Below are 17374 nucleotides of genomic sequence, written 5' to 3' on the forward strand. Positions count from 1 at the left end.
CGATACTGAGTACAAAAACTGATACTTCTACCACACACACACACACACACACACACACACACACACACACACAAATGCAATGAATTGGAAGACAGGTTTTATTATATTCTCTGCCGATGAAAAATAATATCGTAATAAAAATGACCACAAAAAAAATTTCAAGTGAAAAATAAGCACTTCTGTTAAATTATTGCAGAGTCTCCACATTGTAATTTAACAAAATATCACTGAACTATTGGCACTGTCTCGAGCTTTCAGAATAATAAATAAACACTTCTGTTTGGAATAAAATAAATACAAATTAGGTTTGAGAATAAAATAAACTTTTACATTATTGCAGAGTGTCCAATTTCATATCGCGGCTCGAGTATGTTGAGAAGACGGTTCAATCCTATGTTTTCTGCAACCGGCATTGGCTGGTCATCCAGAGCGATAAAATGAGTCAGAGCCTCTGTTATTTTAACTGCCCGTGGATTTTCTCTTGACATTTTTCATCGCTTTTCCAAAACCTGAGTTAAAGTTGGCTGTTCCACACTGCTGACATTTTGTTTAGCCTAGCTACAGCAGCCTCCAGTTTCTCTTTTTTATCTGGAGCTGCCAGTCTCACTCGCCTAACCCTGTGCCTGTTTAGCGCGGGATGTCCCCCTAGTGGCCAATCTAAAAAACTACAACAGAAATGACAAGCCACCCTCTGATTAATGAAATAAGTTAGTATCGGTTAACTTTTACGAGTATGAGTACACACACATTTTACAGTATCGGCCCCGATACCCGATACCAGTATCGGTATCAGTGCATCCCTAGATGTAGTAATAATGTATACTTTATTGATCCCCGTGGGGAAATTCCTCTCTGCATTTAACCCATTCACTCAGTGAAGCAGTGGTCAGCCACTGGGCGCCCGGGGAGCAGTGTGTAGGGACGGTACCTTGCTCAGGGGTACCTCAGGGGAGCTATTCAGGGAAATCGAGCCCCCAACCTTCCGATCATGGGGCCACCACTCTACCTACTGAGCTATCTCTGCCCCTGATGTTCCACGCTGAATTGAACCTATGGGCAAGAAAAATGTACATGTTGAGAAACATTTAAGTCAGACTGAGTTTATTTCTCATTACCTTTTGTGCAGGGCGGCAGTACAGCAAGCGTCACGTAAGAAAAAGAAAACAGTTCAAAGTGCTTCACTTTAAATAAAACAGCAGTGATAACGAAAATACAGTAATAGAGACAGAAGTCACAATTTGGTTTTATTATGAAATGCTAAGCTATGTTCAAACAGAGTAACCTAGATAGAGATATGAAAATGAAAACTGAATTTGGTAGAGTAAGATTTCTTTTACATTTTCCAACTGTAGGAAAGTAAAAAATCAGAGCAGTTTTTATTTCTTGTGTTACTGTAAATAAACTGAACATGAGGGTAACTCTACTTAAAATTTATTTTGACAGTGTCAGCAACTAAAGATGACTTTTATAAGCTGTACCTAGAATAATCAGTAGCTCCGACACACACGTTAAAAAGATCACTAGTGAAAGACTTCTCCTGACTCGGGCTGGACAAAACGCAAACAAACAAAGCTTTTAAAATAAAGTTTGGAGTGCCTACCATGCATTACAGTCAAATCCCTTCTGTGCATCTTTACCTTTGACCTCACAGATCATTATCCCACTGACCTCCATCACAGTGGAGGCTGCTCTTCATCGTTCTTCAAACAACTTTCACACGCTTTTAGCTCATCAACCGTCTTTAAGTCACAGTAAAATTTAACATGTTGAGCTGAAAATCACTAAAATAATTTTAAGTAATTTGAACTTTATATGGGAATTATATTTTTCATAGCAAAGCCCAGTGCTTATGCAGCATTTACCATTGTATACAGCTACCAGTAAGCATGTGTAAAAATGTACTGCGGCTCAATATGTAACCTGTAAACATGAAAATTATAATATTAGTCAGATTTAAATAAACTCCCTCCAATTTGCCATTTTTTGTTAGATCATAGTGATTTTAAACTATCTCAAAAATGTTCATGCAGTGTGATTTTAAGAGGGTTTATTCGCAAAACACAACCATCTACAGCCTGAAAAACAAAATCATAATGAGAAGTCTTACCCTAAGGTAAGTAGCACCAGTTTGAATAAAACTGCATATTAGAATAATGATTGAACAAGTTATGTATCATAAAATCACTTACATTTTATTTATTAGCCATAAAAACATATTTTATTTCACCAAAAGTTAATTAATTTTTCTAAGCATCCACATTTCTGTAATAAAAGTACCCTATGGAGTTTTCTGATCACTATTAGCAGTATGTTGTGGTTTTTACATACACTATAAGACCTGTTTCATGCAGTTAGAATAACTCAATTTTAATCTCTCTTAGGTTTTGTCCTTTTCATTACAGTTGGTAGAGTGAAGCCAAAGCCTAAATTTGTAGCAATGCACCAACAAAGCAGAAAAGATGAAAGCTAAGAACCAGAAATATAAAATATTTTTCAAAATGCTTTGCAAATGAAAATTACACTCAACACCCTGACCTTTTAAACACCTAACAGTATGTATGTTTCTTAATAGAAAACTCCACAGGGCACTTTTAAAATCTCGCTAATTCATAATCTAACAGTGTCTGTTTATTGTGAACACTTTGAAGAACAAACGAGAAGCTCTTACAACACTTGGTGTGATGTCTGAATGACTTTAAGACAAACAGAGCTCTCTTTCAAGCTAATCCACAAATACAGACATGTATGCTAACACCCTGACAGCCAGTCACACAAAGCATTTGTCAAGTATAAAGTTCTGACCGAAGTTTTCTTCAGCACTGCAGGACTAAGACTCCAGACTTTTACATTGTTTCTGTGGCTAAGATTTTCTGCATCTGTACATTAAACATAGAATCCTGTTTTTTTGTTTTTTACACTTTTGTCTTGGCACTTCATCTTGGGTGTAGCTTAAGAAGTGGTGAACCCCCTTGCTGTTCTATTAAAGTCTTTTGGTTCCTCATCTTTACCTTTTCGCCCAATCAGGCCCATTTCAAATACAGTGGAAATTTTTGTGACCGGCCTCGATGCTGCCTCTTTGAGCTTTTTAGCATCAAATTTTGGACTGAAAAGCAGCACAGGCAACCTGTACGCGAATGACGGTATTTCTTTCAGCTCATCTTTTTCCCCTTCTTTCTTCTCCTCCTCACTTTTGTTTAACTCAATCTGGTGCATGATGTTCTCCTTGGAAGAAAACATTTGGAAGAGGACAGCGTCCCACATTTGTGTCGCCTTGGGAGTGTCTTTGGTTTGGTTTTCATTTTGGGTGCTCAGCTCGTCTCCAGCCTTCTCCTCCACTGTTTTTGTCTCCTTCTGGTCCTGCCCCATGACCACCTTCTCAGAGACTGTCTCTGGGAATTTGGGCTCCGCCTGCTCCACCACCATGTGCGTCTTGAGCCTTGACCAACCGCTCGCTTTAGATTTCAATCCCTTCGGCTTTACTATGGCTTTAAGAAGAGACTCATCACTGTCCTTTTTCTCAGGTGCCAATTGATCTCCTGAAGGTGATTCTGTTTTCTTGTCCTGTTCTTTGTCTGCTACAGCAGCAGAAACCTTAAGCAGAGGAAAAGCTGCAGTACTTGGCTTTGAGCCTTTAGGTGTGATATTAGTGACATTTACAGTTTTTCCTTGTTCCTTTATTTCTGCGACGTCAGCATTTTTCTCAGGTACAGATTTCTGCTCAGCAGTCGGGACTTTTTCTTTACCTAGAAGCTTCTTTACTGCCTTCAGGGGATCTTGGTCTCCACCTTTAGGCAAAGGACGTTTGGTTTCAGGAGTCTTTGGTTTAGTTTCTTGAATAAGTGTTTGCACTTTCTCATTCTCTGCTGTTGAAAGTATAGTCTTTGGCATTTCTTGAATGATTGTTGTATCTCCTTTTGCTGCAACCTGACCAGATACAGTGCTCTTCTCTTGTGTTAACATCGCTCCAGGTGAGTCAGATGCTTGTGTAACAACAATAAAAGGGACTGGAGGTGTGGCAGCAACCTTCTCATCTCTCTGGTGGTAGTGAGCAACATCTTTTGGTGTTTCTTTGACTGTAGATGGCTCAGAGGGTTCTTGGCTGGGGGCTTTTGATACTTCAGAGATCTCTCTTTTAGCTTTATCATCCTCTTTAGTCAGCGTAGTTGAAACTGAAATATCAAATGCTGGAGAGTAAGTTCTGATTCCTCCATAAGCAGCGTATTCAGCCGGTGTGAGTCCACGATAACTAGACTTTGACTTTTGAGACACTTGAGTTGGTGTTTTAGGTCTCGGAAAGCCTATAGGTGACCCACTTAAAGGTGATGTCCCATAGGTGGGTGTCTTTGGTCTTTTATAGCCAGGTGATGTGGTCATAAGTCGGGATGCCTCGTATGTTGGAGTCTTAGCCCTCTGATACCCAGTCACTGCTGGTGTTATTGAAGTTTTGGGCTCCTCAGACCCAGTTGAACTCTTTCTGCTTGACAGCATGGGTTCCGACTTTGACTTTCTAATACTTGGTTGTATTGGTTTTGCTGAAGGCATCATGTCTGAGCGGATGTCCCTATTTAATGTTTGTTCAAGAGACACTGTAGTCTTCACACTTTGGGAAGCAGATGAACTGCTTACCACTGTTTGAGGTGCTCTCGACCACTCTGACTCTACTGTGACTGGTGACACTGCAAATAAGAGAGGATTGGGTCTTGAGATCTCAAATACTGGTGTTGCAGCGCGGTTTACATGGTGCGCTGGTGTTTTAGGCCTTCCTGCTGCAGTTCTTGATATTTGGAACTCATAAGTTGGTGTTTTAACTCTGATTTCAGCTGTTGGGGTGACTTTCTTGATTTCAGTTGTTGTTGTTGGGGCTCTTTTGATTTCGGCAGTTGGCGTGACTCTTTTGATTTCGGCGGTTGGCGTGACTCTTTTGATTTCGGCGGTTGGCGTGACTCTTTTGATTTCTGCGGTTGGCGTGACTCTTTTGATTTCGGCAGTTGGCGTGACTCTTTTGATTTCGGCAGTTGGCGTGACTCTTTTGATTTCGGCAGTTGGCGTGACTCTTTTGATTTCAGCAGTTGGCGTGACTCTTTTGATTTCGGCAGTTGGCGTGACTCTTTTGATTTCAGATATTGATGTGGCTGTGTTGATCTCCAAAGCAGGAACAATGGTGGCATTAATCTCTGCTGTTGGTGTAATGCCTCTCTTAATATCTGAAGTTGGTGTTGTTCTCTGAGTAGCTTGTTTTGTCTCAACTGGTGTCTTACTTTGAGGTAATGTACTACCAATAGCAGTTAATCCAGCCGTGTCATACACTGGTGGCATCCTGGAATTCTCGTAAAATGATGTGCTTGCAGTGTACATCCTAATTTGAGGGACATCAAACATGGGTTTGGGTGATTTTGAGGGTTCAGTTGCTTTAAATGTTGGACGTGGACTTCTGGGTTTGACCAGTGTTGTCAACACAGTGAGAGGTCTAATCACTGGCTGACCCCCAGCTATTGTAAATGGAGTTGGACCTGGACTCCGAGGTTTTGAAGGTGCGGTTGCTACAGCTGTGGTAGGTATGAGACCAGCATGGGTTTCAACTAATGTGCTAAAAGCTGGCTTGTCCAATTCAGCAGCAGATACTGTCACCTCAGAAGCCAACAGCAGCACTTTGGGTGGCCCTGGCTGAGTGACTTGCCCCAGGGCTGCTGAGACTCCTTCAGGGTAAACTGGGTAAGAAACTGTGGTGACACGTTGAGAGTAAGAGTATGAAGGCATTGCCACTGTTGGAGGTGACATCCTAGCTCCTCTGCCATAAGCTGCACGCTGTGGGTATGGCGATGCCACATGCTGATACGGAAGCCTGATGGTGAACCTTGGTGGCTGTTGGTTCCTGTAGATGCTCTGTGGTGTGTCTGGAGTGCGAGGTGGGGTGGAGTGGTCACTGTGCTCGAGGTCAGGGCTTGCTTCATTTACAGGGGAGAGGCTGGAGCGGAAAGGTGCGGTAGACTGTGATGCTTGAGCAGAAGCTTTTTTCTTGGCAGTCCTTTTGAGGAGTTTCTGAAGCCGAACGTTGTCCTTTCCAGGCTTGGGAAGCAGGGGTGGGGGATACTGCTGGGAAAGCAGGCCTGGCTGGGTGACACTACCATAAGCGACAGCCATGAGTGCTTCAGCACCCTAAGGAGAAAAAAGTCACAAGCTGTCAAAAACTAACAAAGATTACAGCTCTGGACCTGTACAATACCAAACTGGTCCAGATGCCAATAAATAAATAAGATTATAATAATGGTTGGTTCCTCGTCTTTAGTTCTGACTGTAAGTCAATCATTGATTTAAATTCTGTCTTTAACATTGGTCATTGAGCTTTTTCTTTCAGAAATGTAACCAGACTCACAGCATTTTATCTTAACTTAACTTAAATTAATGAAGGATTTAGTAAGATGGTCCTGAAAATGTTTCCGAAAATTGTGCAAATGGAAGTTTGACTGTTTTGCAACAATTGTCTTGTTGTTTTTTGCAGATTTATGTCACAGTGATTACTGAAATGGCGTTGCTCTTCAAGTGGTTTCCATCTTGATCTCACAACAATCTGCTGGCGATACAGACATCTAACACAAGTAACCAGAACCAGAAAAACGTTGTTAATACCTACAGGGAAACTGCTAAATAGAGGTTTCTCAAGATTGTGGAGGTTGTACAATTATACAAGAAAGCATCAGCTCAAGCCCAAAACCATTTGATCATTTAATGTTTATATTTAACCGATTTTCTCTTTCCATGTTTTCTTGCATTGCATTTCTAGTATTGTGTATATATCTGACTGTAAACTTTGCTATTTGTTTTTCTTCTCCTCTGCAGTTTTTGGTAAAATCATAATTCAAGTCTAGTTGATCGCTGTATGGTGATGTTTTGTGAAATATTAAATGTATGGGGGAGGGGTCCTATAGAAATCCTCTACATTTTAGAAATTGCATAGAAGTGTTGGTTCACCCTTTGACGTGTTACATGTTCTGAACTTAAACCTTTGCTAAAGAACAATCTTGAAAAGAAGCTGGACTTGGGAGAGATTTGAAACACAGCTGACGTTTGCTATCTTAATATCACATTTACTGCCTCAGTATACACTTCTTCACAAAACCATTAGATGTCTACATAATCTGTTCCGCTGTTTAACTTTGATTACAATGCAGCAGCTTGTTCTGCTTGCAAGAAGATAAAGGAGGGCAGTTAAAGTTGATGTGTATGGGACCGATACTGCAATTCGGAAGGCTAATAACATCCAAACTAAATGACATTTTTCACCTTTAATGTCCTGCAATGTTTACCTGTATGTGTTTTTAAGTCATTTTCTTGATTAAATTAAAATCTTTCTTTTTTTACTTGAGCTGTGTTTTCACTTTAGCTTAGTTTGCTGTTTATTGCAGTTAAAACTATCACCTGAGACCGTGAATTCATCTGGAAAGTGTTTAGTAAGAATGCAAATGTGACTCTTTTTGCAACCACAGCTGTCACCTTCCGTTAGCCTTCTGAACAAATATGTAGTATTCAGTTTTTAATTGTACTTTATTTTTCAGACTTGGAAGCTTCTCCAACTTTCCTCAGTAAAGTCTATAATTAGTAATAACACTACCATAGAATTGGTTCACGTCCCACTTATGCCAAACTCAACACGGCTATAATGCAGGAGAGGGACTATCTGTTTCCAGTCTGGGTAGAAATGGAATCCATGGGATGAGCGACCAGTTGGACAGGCAGCAGTATACTGATCCATTACTTATTACCACAAATATATTATCATTATTATTTACATTTTTCATTAAAGGCAATGAACAGCAAAAAATAACCCCTTTAACCAGAGTGCTAGCATGCTTTTATTAGCCACTAACCAGGCACCTATAGTGTATGATATTGGGTTACTATAGACTACTAAGGTTTCAGAAATATTTTATTCCCAATTTTAGCAATACAAAGGTATTCCATTGGAGACGATGGAAAAGATGTGCATTCTTAGCATATGAACAAGGCGTTAGTTTGGCAAGAGTTAAAATACATCAACTTCTCTCGAAAAGTTTTTCCTGTGCCTCAAACACTGATGTCCTGATGGAAGACGGATATTGGCAATTCAGGCTGAAACACCCACCCAAAGAATCAAGCTGAACTCCTCCTGCTCTATGATACCCATTCACAGCTGATGCTGGAAGCCTGTTTCACAGCCTAATTTTAGTTTGAAGGCAAAGCGGACGCTGGCCAATCACCTGCTTTCTTTTTTTAAGACTCCTGGTTTTTTACAGGCCGCATCACTTTCCTAAAAACAATAAATCAGAGAGCTGTGATGCAGATTCTCAGATGGAGTCTCTGCAGGACCAGCTGCCTTAAAGCCATCAGATACAAACTTGGTGTAACAGGAGAAGTGAGTAAGATGAATGTATATAAATGCAAGCTATATTTCTCCATTGACTGCAGCCGCGTAGTCTATTCTTAGTAAACTTACTGACTTACACAGAAATCTTTTCACAAAATTATATCTTTGTCTTAAAGAATTGTCACTTTAGTATTTTTTAGTATTTAGTATCTTTAGTATAAGTATTTTCAGAGTTCAACAGAAAGTCAAAGAAACGGGAAGAAACTGTCAATTTGTGACCTTAAAATCTTATAACTGAATCTGTAGATTCCCAATAGACAATACATTATTTACAGTTTGCTATACATCGATATCAGAACTAATAATGTCAAGTTTATTATGGCTTTCATTCTACATGTTCAAGATTTAAGGTTGTAAAATGTGGGGAGTTGCAATGTGATAATGTGTATTAGTTTTAATTCACCTCACGTTTAGTTATGTAGTGCCAAATTACAACAACAGCCACATAAATGGGCTCAATACTGTAAGGTTAAGACGCTACAGAGAAAACCCCAAGAATCAAATAACCCCCTATGAGCAAACACGTAGTGAGAAGGAAAAACTCCCTTTTAAAAGGAAAAAACCTCCAGCAGAACCAGTCTCAGGGATGGGCAACCATCTGCCACGACCAGTTGGGGGGTGGAAGTGAAAGAGGATGAACCAAATAATGAGGTGACAAGGACAAAACACAGACCAAGGGTGATGAAGACGATTGACATGCTTAAGTGAGATATAAACATGGGGACTGAAAAGAGGTGAGTGCAAAAGAAAAGCTTGCAGTGAATCACATGACGTATCGCAGCGGTCTGAACAAAAGCTGAAAGGTAAACTGGGAGCTGGTTCCACAGGAGAAGAAAGGGACCTGATGGTTGAAGGCTTTTCCTCCCATTCTACTCTCAGAAACTCAAGAAACCTCAAAGAGCTCGGTTAGGATACTATGGTACTAGAAGGTCTTTAAGATCAGGTGGGACTGATTATTGAGGATTTTGTATTTGAGAAAAAGAATTTTAAAAGAATTTTAAATTCAATTGTTCAGCCACCAAAGAGAAGCCAATGTGGGAGAAATGTGATCCCTATTTTTAGCCCCTGTTTTCTCAGCAATACTCAGACAAGATGTTTCTAATTTTATAGATACTCCAAAGAAAGAAAGAAAGCAGACCTACATATTAGCTGAATATGTGCACTCAAGGAGATATCCTGATCAAAAATTGCTCCCAGGTTCCATAGTGTTGCCGAAGACTAAGGTAATACCGTCCAGTGTATTTAGACAACATGTTTCTGTGATTTTTGTTTTTTAGATTTTTAAGAACAATTTTGTCTGAATATAGAAAAAGTTATTACATCCAGGCCTTTATTTTATTGTAGTCTAACTAATTGACTTGTGTCATATAGCTTCATACATAGATATTTCTTGGTAATAGTGATGCTAGAGAACAGGTCCTGTACATTCTCCAATGTCAAAACCAGTAGAATCAATAAATGGCTGATTTTTGGGTATCTCCCTATTATTTAGTGAGATGATTTACTTTGCACTTAACAAACTAGACTTTTCTTTCTTTCTTTAAATGTAAGAATTTAACATATTTACCTTGTGTTGGTGTTATTATTTTGAAAAAAAAAAAAGGTTATATTTGCTTTCCCAGTCAGGCCATGAATCATAGTTTGATATTTAATACCAGACAGAAATGGAGGGCAGCTCCATCACATATCCTCTCATGTCTTGCCCCACATAAATAAAAGCACACATATAGACGTGTATGTGCAGTTCTGCTGAAGGGTGAAAGTGAATGCAAAGCATCTGACCTTATGACATCACAGCTCCCAGACACCAGATAGGGCCTGGGAAATATGTTGTCACTGAGAATGTCCAATCACATGACAGCACCACTTAACAGAAATGGATCATGAACCTCAGACTAGGAGATATATTTTCTAACTGTTCTGTAGTTATTTTTTAATTAATGGAAAATGAGACAGCAGAGTCGAGGTCAGCTTAAAATGAGATGCAGAAATGTTTTTGATGAGAAGTAACAAGAAGGTTCGTGTTACAAATAAAGCAACGCTGACATCATGAAGTCTGCAAAAACGAGTGTTTGATATCCTCAGTTTACTATGTGTGTCACCTCAGTGAAATGTAGGCCAGTGCTGGTTGTGTTTTAGACCTCCCACCCACCCTTGCATGCACACATCTCCCTGTCTGAACCTGCTGCCTGCCTGACACATGAGATGCTCACTGCTCCTTTTAAGGCTTTGGTAGTTTTGGTATTTGGAGTGCCTTCAGGATGCTAGTTCAAAAGAGGAAAGAGTAATAATAGCTGTGTAATAAAGGCCAAGCTGCTCCACAATGCCCTGCTTAAGCAAATGAATCCACTCCAAAAAGTCATTAACCTGAAGTTATGACGATCAATCACAGCAAACAGAGGTTTTTGATGAAAAATGATGAGCTTACCAGGTAAAAACTTGTTGCTGATGTTCAAAAGCACTCCAGGCAGGTTCCCCTTAACAGAACAGAGCACAGGTTCAAGCTCATTGTAAAATAGTGAACAGCTTTATTCTCAAGAACTACACAAAAGAAGATAGGAGTACAGTCAATCTCATTGACCTCATTGCAGAAGAGGACAAATAACCGAGAGGACACAGTGTGTTTTTGAAGCCAAAACAGTGCGTGATTAGCACCTAGCTCATCAATGCTGGTGCTTTAATGTTGCACTGAGGACAAGAAAAAGCACCCCGAGCTCCCCAATCACATTAGACACCTTGGTGCCGAGTTGGGGGGGTGATTCTGCCTCACTAACCCTGCGAACAGTGTCCCTATGCTCTATCTGGAGAACAAAAGGCGTAATTATGGTGTGTTTACCTGTGCGACTGCTGCTTGGGGGGCGGCCGGCCGGCTGCTGCCTGCTTGTCCCAGCCCGGAGTGTCAGAGCGGCAGGTTCATGTTGAGCCCAACTCGACCCCCCTTCTGCAAATGGAAGGAACAGGCGCCATGACAATCCAAAAATAAATCCTGAGCCCTGCGAGCTGCTCAGTGACAGCAGCGTAGTTGTGACAGCAAGGCGAGCTGAGGCGAGATGCATCACTGACAGGCCACGGCACCTTAGGTTTCACCACCTCAGGGCTCTAAAACTGGGGTGTGAGGGCCTCCCAGGGGTCCTTCAGGGGTGCACCAAAGGTCCAACAGAGGGTTGTGAAGTGTGCTCCTAAGAATAACAAATGCTTAACGTTCTATCAGTCTATTAGCATCCTTGTTGCTTCAAGGGTCCTTATTCATGGGACTTTTAATTTTTTGACTTCTTTGAACTGTGTATGGTGAAACGAAATCTAAAAATCAGACCTCATTTTAATTTTCTAGTCAGAAAAAAGAAGTCTCCCAGTGGCTAACCTTAAAGGTTGGCCTTCAAACAGGTTTGATTTAAGCATCCTCTCAGCGCTGTTATCACTCGTCACCACTCTCTGGGTTTTGCGTTGCTTTTTGGTTTTGGTTTCTATTTGGTTTCACTGCTAGTGCTTTTGATGTGTACAATGATGTGAAAAAGTGTTTGCCCCCTCCCAGATTTCCTATTTTTTTGTATGTTTGTCACACTTAAATGTTTCAGATCATAAAATTAATTTAAATATTAGATAAAGATAACACAAGTCAACTCAAAATACAGTTTTTAAACAAAGGTGTTTATTATTAACGGAAGGATAATCCAAATCTGCACGTGAAAATGTGATTGCCCCTAAACCTAATAACTGGTTGGGGCCTTTTTCAGTTTTATTTGATAGACACAGTAAAGCAAGGACTGGAAAGTTGGGCAGTAAAGGGCTGCGGGTTGGACTCAACGCACTGAGCAAAAATGGTGCCCTTGGGTAAGTATTTTTAAATCCGGATAGAATTGCAACCAAATAAGCTAGAGGAATAGCACGGTGGTTAGCACTGTTGCCACACAGCAAGAAGGTCCTGAGTTCAATTCCACCATCAGGCCGGGGTCTTTCTGTGTGGAGTTTGCATGTTCTCCCCGTTTGTGTGGGTTCCCTCCGGGTACTCCGGCTTCCTCCCACCATCCAAAGACATGCAGCTTGTGGGGATAGGTTAATTGGATAATCTAAATTGCCACTAGGTGTGAATGTGAGTGCGAATGGTTGTCTGTCCCTCTGTGTTGGCCCTGCGACAGACTGGCGACCTGTCCAGGGTGTACCCCGCCTCTCGCCCTATGACAGCTGGGATAGGCTCCAGCGCCCCCCGCGACCCTGAAAAGGATAAGCGGAAGCGAATGGATGTATGGATGGAATAACTTTATTGCATATGAAAATGTAATTACATATGCATTCAACATGTCTCTGGTTGTGGTTTCCTTTGTGCACGCAGCAACAAAAACATCAGGTGTTCATAGCACTTTCTACATTGGAATAAACATCATCATGTTGTCAACAGGAACTATCATATGTCCGCCATTACCTGCAGAAACCAAAAATGATGTCGTATTTTTTTTCCTTACGGAACCTATCAAAGGTTCACTGCTGCTATCGAAAGTCATGTTTGCCTTTCTGTATAGCTCCTAGGACATAGTGTATTTTAATGCATATGCTGTTTTTTGCAAATTGTGCACAATAATATAAGAATTAGTGTATGTCAAAAATGAAATTTACAGTTTTGAGGGATATCCCTCTAAAATTTCTGTAACTAGAAAAATGTGTAAAAAAAAAACCCCAAACGTTTTTCAATTTCTTTGTAGGGTATTGCACTTTTTTTAGCATTTTCTTCATGAATACATATTATTAAAGTTTGGGATATAACCATTGTATTGATGTATTGTCACGGTTAGCGCTGGCCAACCGTGGGGACCCAAATGCTGGACTCTTTGGTGAAGGCAGTGTGTTTATGTACAGTGAAGTAAATAACAAGAACACAATAAATCCCCGTTAGCTCTCTAGACTCCCGTGTCATGTCTTAACCCAAACGTCCATGCTCGTGCTCTCCGCTCCCGTGTTTCCGCACTCCCCATGCATGCTGTCCTCTTCTGGTGGTGGTCAGAGGGCCCGGTGGTGCCAGTGTCCGGCAGCCTCGCCTCTGTCAGTGCGCCCCAGGGTGGCTGTGGCTACAATGTAGCTTGCCATCACCAGTGTGTGAATGTGTGTGTGAATGGGTGGATGACTGGATATGTAAAGCGCTTTGGGGTCCTTAGGGACTAGTAAGGCGCTATATAAATACAGGCCATTTACCATTTCCACGTTCCTCCTGCAGGGAAACAACAGTAGCAGCCGTCAAACATTAACTCCCGCGGGCATACACGATCAGCACGACACTACACTTAGAGACACACTAACTTGGAGTGTAACTCAATGATCCCATGTAGAGGAGCTCTCAGCTACACTCCTATGTAGCTCCCCCCAACGAGCCAGATCAGCTGCAGGTGTGTGAGGTCCTCACAGTAGGGATGGGTTCCCACTGTTTCAATTCCTTGGAATTGTTTGGCATTTTTACAATCGATTCCAGTCGCCCCGAATGACGTCGCCACGTTGCGGAGCGTCATTTACCTGACAGGAAACACGGCACCTAAGCTCAACGCTAAAAAGTTTGGTTATACTTTACAAGAACGGATGACAACAGGGCAACTTGCAAAGTAGATATTTCATTTAAGGGAGGAAACACTACGAATATGCAAAAGCATTTGCTCACAAAACACGCGATAACCTTAAATGAATGTCGTGTTTTTAATTCCACTCCGGACTCGTGAATCTCAACCCAGCAGCAGCGGTAATGTTTGCACGTCCTCTCCCGTTAATGCGGCAGATAAATAATCAACTAACAGTGCATATTATGTTAGTGCGATCTGCCTTATTACAAAACCTGCCATTACTGTGCATTTTGGTGACCGTGATGAGAGACACAGAGTCTGGTTGGCTCAGATGCTGGCAGTTCTCGCTGCAGTCTACTGGTAGCGTCTCCTTTCAGGCCAGGATAGACGAATGTCACCGAGCAGTGACTCAGTTTGTGGTCAAAGGTTTTGCACTGTTGCGAAATCGATCAAACGATGAGTTTATTAACAGCCAGGAGAAAACATCAGCATATGTCTTCTGACCAAAATACATGTTGTGGACACTTATAAAGCAGTGGGGTTTAATATTACAGATTAAAATAGGGTCCAGACATTAGTCACAATTAATGGTACATCTTGTACATCTTTAATTGGCTATAAACAGACATAGAACTTCTCTTTTCTATAACACCTTCCATACAAGGTAATAAACTTCAAGCCCTCAGGGTCTCTGGGGCTAATTATTGACTCTGGTCATCTGTTGCCAAGTAGAGTAAAATATAGTGAGACACCAAATGAGTTAAGGCCTCAGGCCTAGATTATATGTGTTATATGTATTGTAAGCATGTATTGCAGTTATCCTTCTATGTTCTAGTTTCCCTCATCATGTATCACCTGGACAGTCACGTCAGTGAAGCTTAAGACCCTTAATGAACCCAACATCAACTCGAAATAAGCACAAATATGCAATGTGTATGAAATACTTCTGGCTGTACCTGTAATAAAAGTTAACATAATGGAAGGATCCTCAAATGAACATCTTCAATAAACAACTTTAATGCAATATCAATACTGTGAGAAATATTATTAGATGGAATAATGCTGTAAAGAATGTTATTAATGCAGTTATAATGATGCAGATTATATGGCAGCAATAAAAGAATTTCTGTATCTCCACAGCACCCATTTGCCACAGCAGATGATTTTCGGTAAGTGAATGTGTTTAATTGTAGGCAGGGACATTACTGAATATTCTTGTGTAATTGCTACAGAATAATTTATGTTATACTTTGTTATTGCTACAGAAGAATATTTATTTTATTATTTTACATTTACAATTTTTTTCCTGGGGACCCTGTGACCCCCCATTGAAGAGCCGTAGGCTGTGGATCTCCTAAGATCTCACTGTTGGGTTTATAAGGCCATGTTACTCCTAAATGTCTGTCTTGTTCAAAGAGAAGATATAAAACAAAGTTCTAAGCTAATCGACCTTAGTGTTCTCCTTTTTAAAAAATAAGAATCGATGAGAGAATCTATAAAGAATCGAATCGTTAAACAGAATCGAAAATGGAATCGGAATCATGAAAATCTTATCAATACCCATCCCTACCCACCAGGCCTGAAGACTCCTGTCACTTGGCCTACAGGAAATAGCTGTACATACACACACAGCTGCCTACATACAAACGTGGACACAGAACAGCAGCACAGTGCATCTAAAACACATATAATATACAGTGGGGCAAAAAAGTATTTAGTCAGCCACCGATTGTGCAAGTTCCCCCACTTAAAATGATGACAGAGGTCAGTAATTTGCACCAGAGGTACACTTCAACTGTGAGAGACAGAATGTGAAAAAAAAATCCATGAATACACATGGTAGGATTTGTAAAGAATTTATTCGTAAATCAGGGTGGAAAATAAGTATTTGGTCACCTCAAACAAGGAAAATCCCTGGCTCTCACAGACCTGTAACGTCTTCTGTAAGAAGCTTTTCTGTCCCCCACTCGTTACCTGTATGAATGGCACCTGTTTGACCTCATCATCTGTATAAAAGACACCTGTCCACAGCCTCAACCAGTCAGACTCCAAACTCCGCCATGGCCAAGACCAAAGAGCTTTCGAAGGACACCAGGAAAAGAATTGTAGACCTGCACCAGACTGGGAAGAGTGAATCTACAATAGGCAAGCAGCTTGGTGTGAAAAAATCAACTGTGGGAGCAATCATCAGAAAATGGAAGACATACAAGACCACTGATAATCTCCCTCGATCTGGGGCTCCACGCAAGATCTCATCCTGTGGGGTCAAAATGATCATGAGAACGGTGAGCAAAGATCCCAGAACCACACGGGGGGACCTGGTGAATGACCTGCAGAGAGCTGGGACCAAAGTAACAAAGGTCACCATCAGTAACACACTACAACGGCAGGGAATCAAATCCCGCAGTGCCAGATGTGTTCCGCTGCTGAAGCCAGTGCATGTCCAGGCCCGTCTGAAGTTTGCCAGAGAGCACATGGATGATACAGCAGAGGATTGGGAGAATGTCATGTGGTCAGATGAAACCAAAGTAGAACTTTTTGGTATAAATTCAACTCGTCGTGTTTGGAGGAAGAAGAATACTGAGTTGCATCCCAAGAACACCATACCTACTGTGAAGCATGGGGGTGGAAACATCATGCTATGGGGCTGTTTTTCTGCCAAGGGGACAGGACGACTGATCCGTGTTAAGGACAGAATGAATGGGGCCAAGTATCGTGAGATTTTGAGCCAAAACCTCCTTCCATCAGTGAGAACTTTGAAGATGAAACGAGGCTGGGTCTTCCAACATGACAATGATCCAAAACACACCGCCCGGGCAACAAAGGAGTGGCTCCGTAAGAAGCATTTGAAAGTCCTGGAGTGGCCTAGCCAGTCTCCAAACCTCAACCCCATAGAAAATCTGTGGCGGGAGTTGAAAGTCCGTGTTGCTCGGCGACAGCCCCAAAACATCACTGCTCTTGTGAAGATCTGCATGGAGGAATGGGCCAAAATACCAGCTACTGTGTGTGCAAACCTGGTAAAGACCTATAGTAAACGTTTGACCTCTGTTATTGCCAACAAAGGTTATGTTACAAAGTATTGAGTTGTATTTTTGTTATTGACCAAATACTTATTTTCCACCCTGATTTACGAATAAATTCTTTACAAATCCTACCATGTGAATTCATGGATTTTTTTTTCATATTCTGTCTCTCACAGTTGAAGTGTACCTCTGGTGCAAATTACTGACCTCTGTCATCATTTTAAGTGGGGGAACTTGCACAATCGGTGGCTGACTAAATACTTTTTTGCCCCACTGTAATACAAGTCCATAACTGCTCAGGGACCTTGATCACCCGGACCCAGGTCCCTGACTGTACCCCCCATTTAAGAGCCGGCTCCCGAAGGCCCAAAAACAAACACCAACCAAAATAGAGCTGAAACCAACCCAGG

General features: G+C 41.2%; 2 protein-coding genes across 7 annotated transcripts in view; one reads left to right on the plus strand and one right to left on the minus strand.

Moving 5' to 3' along the window:
- The window catches only part of lsp1a (lymphocyte specific protein 1 a), a 57104-nt gene extending 49746 nt beyond the window's left edge, over window positions 1-7358 (plus strand). For all 6 annotated transcript variants that reach the window (XM_085168750.1, XM_085168749.1, XM_085168753.1 and 3 more), the window contains one exon: window positions 6500-7358. In XM_085168750.1, coding sequence (XP_085024876.1) covers window positions 6500-6522 — 23 coding nt within the window. In that variant the 3' untranslated portion in view covers window positions 6523-7358. The remainder of the gene's footprint in view (window positions 1-6499) is intronic.
- prr33 (proline rich 33) lies at window positions 2033-11439 on the minus strand. Its single transcript, XM_085168746.1, has 3 exons — window positions 11238-11439; window positions 10830-10878; window positions 2033-6156 (listed from the first exon to the last, which is right to left on the minus strand). The coding sequence occupies exon 3, from the start codon at window positions 6139-6141 to the stop codon at window positions 2950-2952; it is 3192 nt and encodes a 1063-aa protein (XP_085024872.1). The 5' UTR covers window positions 6142-6156; window positions 10830-10878; window positions 11238-11439; the 3' UTR covers window positions 2033-2949.
- Between the last annotated feature and the right edge of the window lie 5935 nt (window positions 11440-17374).

This window comes from Neolamprologus multifasciatus, chromosome 7 (assembly GCF_963576455.1).
Source record: "Neolamprologus multifasciatus chromosome 7, fNeoMul1.2, whole genome shotgun sequence".
Classification (NCBI taxonomy): domain Eukaryota; kingdom Metazoa; phylum Chordata; class Actinopteri; order Cichliformes; family Cichlidae; genus Neolamprologus; species Neolamprologus multifasciatus.